Source organism: Dunckerocampus dactyliophorus, chromosome 19 (assembly GCF_027744805.1).
Source record: "Dunckerocampus dactyliophorus isolate RoL2022-P2 chromosome 19, RoL_Ddac_1.1, whole genome shotgun sequence".
In the NCBI taxonomy this organism is placed as follows: Eukaryota; Metazoa; Chordata; class Actinopteri; order Syngnathiformes; family Syngnathidae; genus Dunckerocampus; species Dunckerocampus dactyliophorus.
Genome location: NC_072837.1, coordinates 2,524,366 through 2,538,528, shown reverse-complemented (window position 1 = coordinate 2,538,528; position 14,163 = coordinate 2,524,366). Strand labels below are relative to the sequence as shown.

The 14,163-nt window shown below is 43.2% G+C and overlaps 1 protein-coding gene across 8 annotated transcripts in view; it reads right to left on the bottom strand.

The window, feature by feature from the left end:
* stxbp5a (syntaxin binding protein 5a (tomosyn)) overlaps nucleotides 1–14,163 on the bottom strand; it is a 78,876-nt gene that overhangs the window by 27,150 nt on the left and 37,563 nt on the right. For all 8 annotated transcript variants that reach the window (XM_054762353.1, XM_054762356.1, XM_054762354.1 and 5 more), the window contains 2 exons: nucleotides 13,199–13,299; nucleotides 7,841–7,975 (listed from right to left, as the gene is read on the bottom strand). In XM_054762353.1, the coding sequence (XP_054618328.1) occupies nucleotides 7,841–7,975; nucleotides 13,199–13,299 (236 nt within the window). The remainder of the gene's footprint in view (nucleotides 1–7,840; nucleotides 7,976–13,198; nucleotides 13,300–14,163) is intronic.

The window sequence follows — 14,163 nt, the reverse complement described above, 5'->3', positions numbered from 1 at the left end:
ATAAACAATGTTTTTATAAGTGGAAGCACCCTGGTGTTGTGTTGTTTTTCTGAGGACACTCATTGCCCTTCTGCAAGCGTAGACAACAGATGTCCATGATTCTGGATGTCTATGCAGTATGCACCACTAAACTGAAAATGTCAGACACGGAAATACCATTTTTGGCACATGTTGGCATCTCAAGGCCTGTTACAAACATAAAAAGTTCGAATGTGATACAAATAAAACTCTGACCTGTGCTCTGTGTACAAAAGAAATATCTTTGCGGACATCACGGACTTTTGGTGATTTTGGCCTCACCCCTTAAAGCCAGCTCTTACATGAACTTTGTCGGCTGTTGTACATAAAATAATTCATTATAATTAGTCAAAAGTGACATTTTGTTTTATTTTTTCCTACGAATGTTGTGAAAATAATACACCCCAATTTGAAATGATGAAAAACTTCAAACAATTGCTATAAAATTGAGGTTTATTTTTGTTTGTGGAGTGTGCATATTATTTTTTGGTGTAATTTCCTACCACGCATTAGTCACAACTGGAGATGCATAAAAATGCATTTTTGGATCATATCGCTGTCTGTTCTTCCGCCGCTAATGATATTGGTGCACAAGTGTTTTTCACAAATCTGCAAACTAATAGACACCTTATGTAATAACACTTAACTATTTGAGATAGTGCATGATATACTGCTCTTGACTGTACCTTGCTGAATTCAGAAGGAAGAAAATCTCAAATATTCACAAATTTGCACGGGAATTGAGATGCTGTCACATGCCGCTAAGCAAGCCGATGATAGGGCATGATATGCTGTTTGCTACCATACCTCACTGAACTCAAAAGGAGGAAAACAGAAGACATTGGGCCCAAAAGTTTCACAAACTTGTGAACTAATATCATCACAGCCATCACAGAATGCTAAACTATTTAAGATGGTGCATCATATGCTGCTTGCTACATTCCTCGGGAGGAAGAAAACAGAAGACAAAGGGCCCAAAATTTTCAAAAATATACATACGAGTTGAGACGCTATCACACACCGCTCAGTTATCCAATGATAGTGCATGATAGGCTGTTCTCAATTATAGCTCGCTTCATCTAAAGCAGGACTTCCCAACATTCAGGCATACTCGGGTGTCACTGCGATGCTTTAAGTGAACAATATGCTGCTCTCTACCATACCTCGCTGAACTCAAGAGGAAGAAAACAGAAGCCATTGTTCCAAAGACTTCTGCAAATCAAACAGACACCATTACTGTACATCATGCTAAGCTATTTAAGAAGACGCATGATATGCTGTTCGCTACACTGCTCAGGAGGAAGAAAACAGATGACATTGGGCTCAAAATTTCACACATTGAGGCCCTATCACAAACTGCTAAGCTATCCAATGATAGTGCATGATAGACTACACCTCACTGAACTTAAGAGGAAGAAAACAGAAGACATGGGGCCCAAAGTTTTCATACGTATGCAAACTAATAGAAGCCCTATGAAATCACGCTTAACTATTCAAGATAGTGCATGATATACTGCTCCCTACTGTACCTCACTGAATTCAGGAGGGAAAAACCAGAAGACATTGGCTGACAAATATTATCAGCATAAAAATGAGATATCGGATCATATCGGTATCGTTTTTTCTGTATTGGTGCACATGTGAGATCTCACCTAAATAGTAACGCCAACCACTAATGAGAAACAGGTACGGCTGCACGCGCTTTCCGGCCACCGTAAATTAGCTGCACATGGCGCCAAACAGGAAAAAGAAAGCCAAAACAAGAGCACAGCACAGGAAATGAGTGAAAATGAAGGAAAAGCCAAACAAAAGTGCAACCTGTCATGAGGGTGGAGTAAGGCGCCTTCCCACAGTACTTTTAATCTAATATCACACCTCGGAGAGTCACCTGCTGTGTTTTAGCACTGCAGTATTTGTTGTCTTATTTTGCCGAAACAGTTTCTTTGTGAAAAGCATGCAGCAGAAGCAGAATGTGTTCATGACACAACATTAGTGATGGAAGAGCTGCTGCCTATCTTGCTGATATGGGAAGTGCTGGACAATAGCGAGCGTCACGAGTCACAACTTTACTCTGGAGCTTTTTAAAAACATTTCCGGTACTTTTGAATGGCAGCAACATTTTGAATAAGAGTGAAAAGGATGCGTACTGGCAGCTAACACTCCGTTAGTTACGTCTATATTTAGCCTGATGGTGCTGGAGCCTTATTGCTGCTGCAGCTGGAAGCTTCTTTTTTTTTTTTTTTCTTCTTTATCTGATCTCACTCCGCCGCCTTCACACATGCGCAACATACACACACACACACACACACACACACACACACGCGGCACGGCAATTAAGGCGCATCTTAACACCCACTTTGTGAAACATACACCCATAACAATCAATTACCCTCTCGCTGAATTACAAATGCTCTCGTCCGCCTGTGCCATATGGTTTATTTCCCCTTGTTTTGAAGGCTTTCCACACAAACGCTCCCTGTTTTTCGCCTGCGAGGCTCGGCCTTGTTGTACAGTAAATTAAGCAGACGTGAATGCTGTTTGTGCACATGGGCCCTCAGGGTTAGCGTCTGAAGTCCATATAAATGAATGATTGCATGTCGCATGTGCGATGCGCTTCTGCGCTTGTTATACACATGCTGTGTGACCCGTGCAACTTATTGTTGGAAATATCACTACTGGATGATGCCTGTGTTCACTGATACCAAGTTAAAGTATGGCAACTACCACAAGGGTTTATGAGTAAAACCAGATATTTGTTGTAGCAAAAGTAGTATCAAACTGCAGTGCGTCATAATGAGAGGCGTTTCTAATGGTTTGGTTCATTAAGTTCAGGGGTGTCAGGCCGCCAAAGCAACTCATGTACTGTAGCTATGCTAAGAAGTTATGTATACTTCAAGAAAAAAACGCATCTCAGCTCTGTGATAGGTGAAAACGCCCATTATTAGTATCAACTTGCATCTTTGTTTCGCCCAAATATTTCAACATTCCTTTTAAATAAACATCAGAAATTTTCTTCTTGTAATATTAGGAAATTATTTCCATAATATTTTTCATTTCCACCCATAATATAACTTGTTCCCCAACCTTATTCTCCAAAATGTACAACTTTATTTTGTTCTTTGTTTCTCAAAGTACTGCAGCTTTTAAAGCGCTGCTGACACCAAAAGAAGTTTGAAAAAAAACAATAAGAAAATGAAAGTACCCACTGAATAAAACATTTGTCATACTGCTGTCGTAGATAAACAAACAACCATGAAATAGGAGTGAAATGAAATTTCAGCAAGTTTTTTGAACCGACACCATCTTGGCTGTGACGGCACGAGCAGAACACGTTCCAGGAACCAGATTCAAACACATCAGCCATGAACTCACAGCAAAGCCATCAAGTGACATATTCACAAAAATAACACCATAACAACATTCACTGATATTGTGTTGTGGTAACTATGATATAACATATGCAAAAATATGGCCACAAGTATGTTTTTTTGACAGCCGGCGGGTGGCACTGAAAGGATCTATGCACACAACAAAACCAGCAATCGCTGCTTATTTAGCCCTGGAATGAAACTCCATACTATTATTCTAAGATTCCTAGAATAGATCTACTCAAAAATATGCATTTAATTACTGAAACTGACAGACTGAAGGCAAGATGGGCAAGAAAGACCATGTTTTGCTAACAATTCAGGTCTAGAACACTTACGGTACTGTGAGGCGTATGATGTGTTTTACTGGCAGTGATAGCCACTGACAGCTAGCAGCTTGCCCCTTGAGCACTGCACACAGCTGAAGACCACAGGCAGCAAGCAATTTGTCACGAAAACCCATATTATTATTCCATGTAGGTTACCGCCACCGTGTATTTGTTTTTATTTTCTAACTATTTCAACTTTCTTCCTGTAAATGTTCTTCTTGTAATTATTCCCATAATATTTTGACTTTATTCTTGTAGTATAACTTAACTTTTTCCAAAAATTACAACTGTTGGTTGTTTTGTTTGTTTCTCATAATTTTCTAACTTAAAAAAAACAAACTTTTCTCTTTCATATTTCAACTTTATGTTGCTAAAAATGGCGTTATTTTTCCTCATAATTATAACATAACATTATTATTGTAAAATTATGTCTTCTTCTCTTTATATTACAACTTTATACTTTTAATATTTTGACTTTATTCTTGCTGATTTCTCAATTTTTTGCTGCTGCTGTTGTTTTTTTTTAAAACTTTCTTATGAAATAATATTATTTAGAATGTTGCACCGGCCAATAAAAAAAAACGGCTGCGGACACAAATGGCCACACTTAGGACACCCCTGTTTTATCTGCTTTTTAGTTTCTACCGCCATGACTGATGACTGGTGGTAGCAAACAGAAAAAAGGATTCATATGTATTTGGTGTTTTGTTGTGTTGCTTCCACATGCAATTCCAAAGGTGTATTATCTGGTTTATCTACTTTAAATGGCTTGGACACGGCTCAAATGCACTTGTGTCTTGCCTTATTGATCCTATAAATAGGACCCGACCTGTTATAAATATTTACTGCCCGGAATCCCTCGTCTGTGTCATGAGTTCCTCACAGCCAGCGATGTGTTGTTAATAAAATTAGTGAGGAATTGTGTGTGCATCCGAGCACAGAAAAAGCCTCAATGCGCCATAAAGCAACCGCGTGGCGGTGTGCAGCCGTCGCAGGGTGAGGTGGTTAACCAATAGGAAGAGTCACACTCCATTGAATATGAAAACAGTTCTTTGGTGCAAGTACATTTACACAAGTAAACACAATTAAACTCCAGATATGCAAAAATATCAGTCGGGTGCTTCAAGCATTCACCAACATGCACGCGCTGACGTCGTGAACATCTGGTGTCACCGGGGGAGGGGGGAATGACACCAAAAGTCACCATGACAGCGTCACCGTGGCAACGTGGCTTTAACAGCTTGTTTGCCGCATGGTCGTCACACGTGCGACATGTGGCCTCACGTCTCCTCAATGCGGAACTGTTATGTGGTAGTTCCATCACAAAAATGGACTGCATGTGCTCCAGTACGCAGCTCTGCATTAACTGGACAGACAGTACATCGTCTATGTCAGTGGTCCCCAACCCCCGGGACGCGGCCCCGTACCAGTACTAGTTACCAACAGGCATAGCCGAGGACAGCTATTTGGGGGCCTGTGCCAATGTGACCACGACTGAAGACGAGAATGGATCTAAATAGCAATAACTGCGCTAGCATTAGCAGCGCGCTAGCTAGTCACCGGGAAAGATTTTCAACACATCAGCAAAACATGCGTACGTTACATCCACCTAATTCATCTCATTCATTATGTGTTGTGTAGAACTATGATGGGAACAAAATCTAATGAAAAGCACTTCCTGAACACAGACCCACCATCCTAAAACACCTAACAAATATGCACATTAGCACTCCACTCATCAAATCTTACCTTTCTACATTCCCCCATCGTATCAACATTTGGGACCAAATGCGAGGTGAAAGAAAAAGTTCGGACACCCTGCTGTGGATTTTACATTCTAGCAACAAAACATGTCTCGGCTAGCGCCTGTTGCCTCGCCCCTGCACAGCATGCAGCAAGAAACGTCAAAGCATGAAAAATTCATTGGCATTAGCTTCAGGGTCGTGAGTGGGAGAGCAGCAGCAAATGAAAGGGGACAGAAGAGCAGAGGCCTAAAGCCAACACGTTCATGTGAAATATGTGTCATGGTACGCTCTTAACATTTTTGCCACTTCCGCGCGGCTCTGTGTGCCCACTGACCATCAGTGTGAATCAAGTCAACACAAATAGAAACACTTTAGTGTGAGCACACACACACACGCACACACACGCGCACACACGCACACGCACGCACACGCACACGCACACGCACACACACACCGAGTCAAGAGTCTCATTGCATCTTTTTCATGGGTAATGTAGAACAAGTGTGACCATCATGTGATGATATCATTCAAAGACAGCAAAAGGAGAGGGATGTCGATGTCGCTGCTGGCACACATGCAGAAAGAGAGGAAGAAGCACCCATCACAATGCAACACACATTCATAGTCCGATAAGGTCTAGCTTCAAGAGCACTTCAAGCCACGCGGCATCATCTCTGTTGGTGCCGCTGAGGTGTCACAGCAATACCAGGTGTCGCTGGATCCTCCAGACAGGCTTGGCAGAACATGAAAGCTCTTTCCTAATGCGTCCTCTGACTTGCTGCAAGTCTTCAAACTCACTAGGACCTGTCTTCTTGGTCACATTGGTCACAGTGCACATTACGTGCGCACGTGAATGAACTGATATTTGTACACTGTGTGTACTGTATGTGTGAATGGACAAACAGATGTTTGAATGGTATCTGAATGTGAATGCACTGTGTATTTGAAGCATCTAAATGTTACATGCATATATGAATGGACGGACAGATGTTGACATTATTTGTTTGTGTGAATGGACAAACAGAATTTGTCACTGTACAGCATGAATGGTCCGACCGATCACGTTAAGGGTGTATGTGAATGCACAGACAAGAGATGCACATGTTTATGTGCATACATAAGGTGAATATGTGAATGGACAGACACGACATGTGTATATGTGCATACCTTACGTGAATATGTGAATGGACAGACATGACATGTGTATATGTGCATACATAAGGTGAATATGTGAATGGACAGACATGACATGTGTATATGTGCATACATAAGGTGAGTATGTGAATGGACAGACACGACATGTGTATATGTGCATACATAAGGTGAGTATGTGAATGGACAGACACGACATGTGTATATGTGCATACATAAGGTGAGTATGTGAATGGACAGACATGACATGTGTATATGTGCATACATAAGGTGAATATGTGAATGGACAGACATGACATGTGCATATGTGCATCCATAAGGTGAATATGTGAATGGACAGACATGACATGTGTATATGTGCATACATAAGGTGAATATGTGAATGGACAGACATGACATGTGTATATGTGCATCCATAAGGTGAATATGTGAATGGATGGACAGATTTTTCCATGATGTGTGTACACAAATGGTGTTTATGTTTATGTGTATAAAAACACATGGAATTTGAGTAGAATGTAGATTTGCAATTCAACATCTACTTAAAGAATATTAAAAATGTTGTCCTTGAAGCCAATAAACTTCCACGTTTTCTCCAAAGACAAGGAAAGGTCATCTCGTGTCCTTAAAACTCCTTCTATGTCTTATCTCTCCTCCATCTGTCTTCCCCACGACGCCTTCCTCTTGCAACGATGGCAGAGCTTCTCCATCACCACCACACGCTGATGCACTTCCCCCCCCCGCTCACTCTCTGCTCCTCTCCCCCGCAGCTCAGTCTAGGCGACGGCTGCGTGTCCCGTCCACTGATCTTGGCGGACACCTGTTCCAACCCTCCTCTGCTATTCCCTCCTGGTGCACACACTCATGCACAGGAGGGGCGGGGAGGGGGGAAACGTGTGAAGCAAAACGCTCCGGTGAATAATTTAAGTCTCTACAGCAGGGAAATAAAATGGAGGCTGTCAAGCTGACAGATCCATTGAGGCTGGAGAGTCTGATACTGCAGCTGGCAATGATACAGCCACATTTGTGCACTGAAACAATAACAACCTTTAGAAAAAGTAAAATAGTGATGACGCAGCATCCCTTGCAGCACTTAGGCCAGTCAATAGGCTTGTATGTTGCAATGAGCTTGATTCCCGCACACTTCAAAGCATTGATCCACGCTCACTGCCCTTTGCCGCTGCGTTGCGGCGCTAAATCGTGCAGTATTTGAAGAAAAGACACTCACAGTTCAATGGCTTTGTTCCACATGATGACGTAGCCTGAGAGCATGAAGGACTCCACGTTGACGATGTGGATGTTGCCCCGTTCCGTGCCGATGTACAGCCATTTACTCTGGAAGGGTAGGTGGCAGAAGGTTATCCTGCCAAGCAAAACAAAAACACACGAGAACGGATTTAGGACAACAAATGAGGCTAGAAATAAGAGGTGTGCCGACCTCCGGTTCCTAGACTTTTCAAAGTCTAATGAGAGCTTATAAAGCATTCATCTTCTCAGCCCTTTTTCATCAGTTTGCTCTTTCATCCCCCCCCGTTCAACCTGCGGACCGTCACTGGAATAATAATGCAGCACCATGGTCATCTGGCAAGCTTAATATTTCAAGGTTATCCTGCCCCTGCGGTTATCCCTTTGTATCTGGAGCCAAACATACGGCCTTACGCCGCCCCCTGTGGGTTGTGCTAGCAACATCCTCAAAGTTTTACAGTCACTCAATCACAATTTCTTGCTAAGTGTTGCCCCTGCAAAGACGTTTCATCCAATCTTGCGCTCAGTCCCCTAAACCAAATTTACTGGCGATTCGACAAAACACCCTAAAGTTACAGCAGGTGTTTTGTGCAGTGCATTGAGCTGTACGAGAAATTTCAAGTCAATCTGACGTATGGGGTTTAATGACAGCGCCACAGCGATGCAACAGTTAACTTACACAAACACATGAAAAAACAATTACACAGGGTTGTGCAAGCCTATTCAATGGCTTTCAATAGAATAACCTAGCATTTTAGGCAAATTCTCCAAAAAATTATAATCTCTGGCAAAGTTCACCTATATTCATTCAACAAAACCAAAATAGCTTGAGAATCTAAATCTGAATGGTACAAAATGTCCCCGGGATCTCTTCAGGTCGAACAATGCTAACAGGAAGCTGGATGCTAGCATGTTGACATTCACGCTAACACGTCATGGCGTAAAACTATTTTGTAATTATTTTGTTGATAAATTATTATGTAATGCAGGGGTGGCCAGAGTGCGGCTCGGAGGCCATTTGCCGCCCGTGGCTGTTTTTATATTGGTCGGCGGCAGAGTCTAAAAATATAATTTAACAAGAAAATGAAAAAATAATTTGGAAAAATTGAAAAATCATCAGAAATTTTACAAGAATAAAGTCTAAATATTAAGATAAAAAAGACAAAAAAGTTGTAATATAATGAGAAAATGTTTCTAATTTCAAACAAACAAAACAAAATAATGTAATTTTTTAGAAAATGTGGTTGGGGAAAAGTTCTAATATTACGGGAATGCCATATAATTAATGAAAAAAATGGGCTCAGAGGTTGGCTTTATGATACAGGCAACTTCTGTGGCAAGCTAATGTGGCTCATCCAGGTACACTGTACTTGAGTACCATCTAGTGGTTCAAATGTGAATTACCCCTCTCCTGACAATAATTAATGAAAAACATTGTCTCAAAAATGTTGTTGACAATATCGATTATCAACGATAATTATTGTTATCGTGACAGGCCTAAATAGGATGTATCTGATTTAAAAAAAGGAGACGAAGACAAAAAAAATCAAAAGTCAATGCGTGTCGTGGATGAAAGTTGGGCACACATGCTAACTGGCGAGACGCGTGGAGTGAAGACGAGGAAGCGGAAGGAAGATAATGACAGACATTTTGCTGTTGGAAAGCTTGTGTGTCATTTTCTGGCTGTTTGCGTCATTGCCTCCGATTGTTGTGTGTCAGTGAGTTCACACTTGCCGTGAACTCTAACTCGCAGTGGTCACGATTGACACACACACACACACACACTCGGGCAGTTGGCAGCGTGCCGGCTGAGGGCCAAACGCTGGGAGATGACAGATGCCTGCCACACACAAGTAGAGTATACGAGTGAGCAGCACACCACAGAGAGTACGGCTCATTGGGCGTTAATTGCGGAGAGAGCTCTTTGAGAAGTCATCATTTCTAAACGCACAGCTTTGTTTGATTGATGGTCCTCCGAGGAGCACCGCAACGCAGCGGGTGACGAGGTTGGTTATTGAGTTAGTCAGCAGTTTGGAAAGTTTGACCCTTAACGGGCATGAGTCAAAACTAACCTTGCGAAGGACCAACGAGACACTCACGTTTTGTAATTAGGAATTGCAGTCATCATCACAGCAGATCAGAGCAACCCCTAGAAAACACACAGTACACCCCCTAGTGGCTGTGAGCAGGATAGTCGTGGCGTCAACGCATTCTAGACAAAAATGTGCGCTTTGTATGGCCCTTTGTGGCCATACATTTTCAGAACGATTAATTGTATTGTAGCTAAAGTTGGTTTCTTCAAGCTTCCCCTCCGCCTTAATTCTGGCTTTTTTTTTTTAAGGCAGCTAAAGTTAAGTTGTTTTTTTTTCATTTCTCCACCTGCTGCATCTCTGGCAGCTTATGTCGTGTTTAGCATAGTGTAGGTGAAGTTTTTCTTTGTTTTTCTCAAGCTGCTGCGCCGACCTTGAAGTCATGTGTTGCTTTTGGTAATACATATTTGTCCATGCATTCATGTGTTAAGTTAGCTATGTTTGTTGTTTTTTTCCAAGCTGCTGCGCCTCCCCTGAACCCCTCCGGCAGTTTGGTTACTAGCATAGCTGAATTTTGCCAAATGTTTGACTTAATTTTTCAAAAGCTCCATGCAGCAGATTACACTTGCAGAAAAAATGCTTTATTTTGCCTTTACAGTTAGATTACTTTTTCTTTACTTCTCTCAAGCTTTTTTTTTTTTTTTTTTTTTTAGCATCGTGTAGCTGAAGTTCATTGTGCTTTTCTTAGACTCTGAAGTTATGTTAGTTTAGGTCAAACATACAAGCACGTATGTGACTAAAGTTTGCTTAGGTTTTTTTCAAGCTGCTGCACGTCCCCTTAGCCCTCTGGCAGTTTGCTTTTCATTCAAAAAAATGATCCATTTTGTCTTTTATTAAACATTATCTTGGGCTTTTTTTTCCCCCTTCCTGCTGCGCCCCCCCTGAAGCCCTCCGTCAGCCTCATTTTCATTTTTCAAAAGCCACTGGGCCTCCTGTAACTAAATTACACTTGCATGAATTAAGTTAGATTCGTATTTTTCTGCCTCTCCCTTGAAAAAAACAAAACAAAACACGCTGGTCGAGAGAGGGTATTTGTGGCACGTTTTAAGGTTTTTGTACTACAGGTGGGTGGAAGCTGGAATACCCAGATAAAACCAAAGCCAGCACTGGGAGAACTTTGCTGCTGTGAGCTCCAAGCGCTAACAACAAGACTTTTGTGATATGCAGAATTTTGCTAGAAATGATAAACTGTCTGAGCACTGACCCTAACGTCCCTCTCTTATTATCTCCATCATATCATCCACTGTTGCCAACAAGTGTCAACATCTGCAGGGGCTTCCTGCGAGGCCACGGGGCGACTGGAGGATCCTATCCCAGAGTGACTCGGCAGGATTTCTTCCTGCTGCCTCCTTCCATGGATCAGCAGTGCAAACCCACAGACTGACTCACCGCTCTGTGGCTGCGGCGCAGTCTGTCCTAGCTCCTCCTCCTCCTCCTCCCATCTCTGTGATCTCATATGAATGGATGCCAACGCCAGAGGGCTTTCTGCAACACTGCCTTCGCCCATCCACTCAAATTCGGATCACTAGCTGGACGGAAGGAACCTTCTGTCTGCGGCGGACGGAGTACGAATGTGTAATGTCACAGAATAGTCACACGTGGTCGCGGGACTAACACTGCTTCCTGTTAGCCATCCCTTACGTCAAGGTTTCAGCCCTGAAAAGTATAAAACAGCTAAAACCATGACATAGTTCAAAAAATTGAGGCCATGGTTCCGCGTCAGAAAAGGGTGGATTGCACCCTCCAGGTTGGAAGTAAAGTCCTGCCCCAGGTGAAGGCATCTGTAAAGCTGATGTTTAGAGTGGAGTTGAAACAGGAAGAGCTGCTGCACGGAACATGGAGTATTCCAGAGCAAACACTTTGGAATACACTTTGGAAGCACGGTACACTTGTATCCTGGTTGGTTTGTTGTTGGCGTCTACGGCTGAGTCAATTGCTGCATCCGTTCTTCGACACGACCAACTTTCGCTTTGACTTGTTCTTTGTTCCGCCCAACAACTTCCCAACGTCTCGAGTGACTTTGCAGCTTCCCTCCAAGCATGACATCTCTTGTGAGGCAGCAACGCAACCGTGTCTCGGGGTGGTGGCGCAGAGCGGCGGCGGCAGAGGCGCTTACTAAATGTCAGAGGCAGTCAAGCGCCTCGGTAAGAACACAAGCCGCCCGTAGTCGCTGGCGGCCACCTGTCTGTCATATCAACGCTGTGTCAAATCACTGCTTCTGACATTTCACCCATGCAATACTTTTTTTCCAACAGGATCAGATGATAACGGATGATTAGATTAGTTCTGATGAGCGACCGCGGCGTCAGCGATTGAAGGAGACAGATTGTCGACTTTCTTGAGGGCTGCACTGTCCAACATGATAGAATGGTTCTCAATGACAACAAATATTTGTGGTTTTACAAACACTACAGGTATATGTGAACTTGTTCAATATGTCTCAGGCTACTGGTCCCTTTAGGCCGACGAAGGTTTGTCTCTGGGGTGTTACCCTCAAAACATTTGACCCTTGACACTTTTATAGTTTGTTGCACCTTTTGTCCCTAGACAGGTACAAGCAGGAGTCCAATGATTGGTCCAATGGGGGACGTTAGTATACTGGAGATTGCAGGGTGTGGACTCAAGTCCCAATTTTGATGACTTTGAACTTGACTTGGCAATCTCATCAAAGACTTGCTACACGACTTGGACATCAATGACTCGGGACTTGAATCGGATGACTTGAAAATCTTTAGCTTTTCAGTGAGTGTGCTGAGTAAAATGTGTCCCCATTCACGGTATTCATCTAATGCGACCATTGTTGTATGATTTCCAGCAAGACAACAAAACGGCCCACAAAATCTGGCGCACTGAATTGCATCTATTAACGTCCAATCAGGTTTAAGAACAAACGGGTGTGCAAACAGTGGCCTAGTGGTTAGCATGTTCGCCACACAGTCAGGAGGATCTAGAAGATCTGGGTTAGTATCTCCGTTTCGGCATCTCAGTGTGGAGTTCGCATGTTCTCCCTGTGCGTGGGTTTTCTCTGGGTACTCAAATTGGTAGGTATAGGTATATATAGGTATGAATGTGAGTGTGAATGGTTGTCTGTATGTGTACCCCGCCTCTTGCCCAAAGTCGGCTGAGATAGGCAGCCGGCGAAATGTGACAGTTCTAAAACTGTGAGCGCGGGCTGCAGTCAATGAGGGCTTTAGCAAAAAGAGAGAGAACGTGGAGGGAAGAGCAGATGGCATGTTTTGATCACGTCTCACCTCTCTCTGCTGAACTTGAGCGAGTGCAGGATGGCTGGTCTCTTCTGCCTCAGGTTCCACAGGTGGACCGTGTCGTCCGCCAGGGCGCTCACAAGCGCTCCCTGTCAAATATGCAAAGGTAGACATGGCTATTTCATGCAAATATAGAACATAAACGTCTGCAGGACTGTGCATGCATGCGTGCATGAGTCAGACTTGGGCTCCTTGGAACGTCTGCATGTGATTCAGCTTGCACTCTCCCCGTTAGCCATGATGTATGTATATATTCAGTACATATACTGCAAATATAAGACTGTCTGTGTGTAGGAGGCACGAAAAATCATTTCCATCTCCCGAAGGGTTTGTTTGGGCTGCTGAGTCACAGTCAAACACACACACACACACACACACACACACACACACACACACACACAAGTGCAGTGAAAAAAGAAATAAAGCACTAATGACAGTCACATGCACAAGCACTGCACTTGGTCATACTGAGAGGTCTTTGTCAAGCCTAATTAGCATACAGGAGAGGGTATACACTAGAGATGCAACAGTACACAAAAACATACTAGACCGTTAGGTCCGCCCTGCATGGGACAATCCACCCGTATGGACCACGGGTTTGCGTACAGGTACGTTGGGTTGTGTAAACGACCAAGTATCGGAAGCTATAGGCAACAACTAGCGCCGCCCGTTTCTGCCGGCGATGCAGGGAGCCAACTCAGACCAGGCAAATCGCCTCAGCTACGATGTACGCCAGTCCCCCCGCCTCCTGGCCCGGACGTTGAGGTGTGGCGCACCTATGTTTGAACTCCTTGCAAACTCCTAATAAGGAACACGATAAAACAAGGGTGTCCAAAGTGCAGCCCAGGGGCCACTTCCAGGTCTCAGCTTGTTCTTTGTTGGCCCGCGGCTTATTCTAAAAATGTTATTTATGAAATATCTTATTAGATATTACACTCATTTGCTTTGTCACC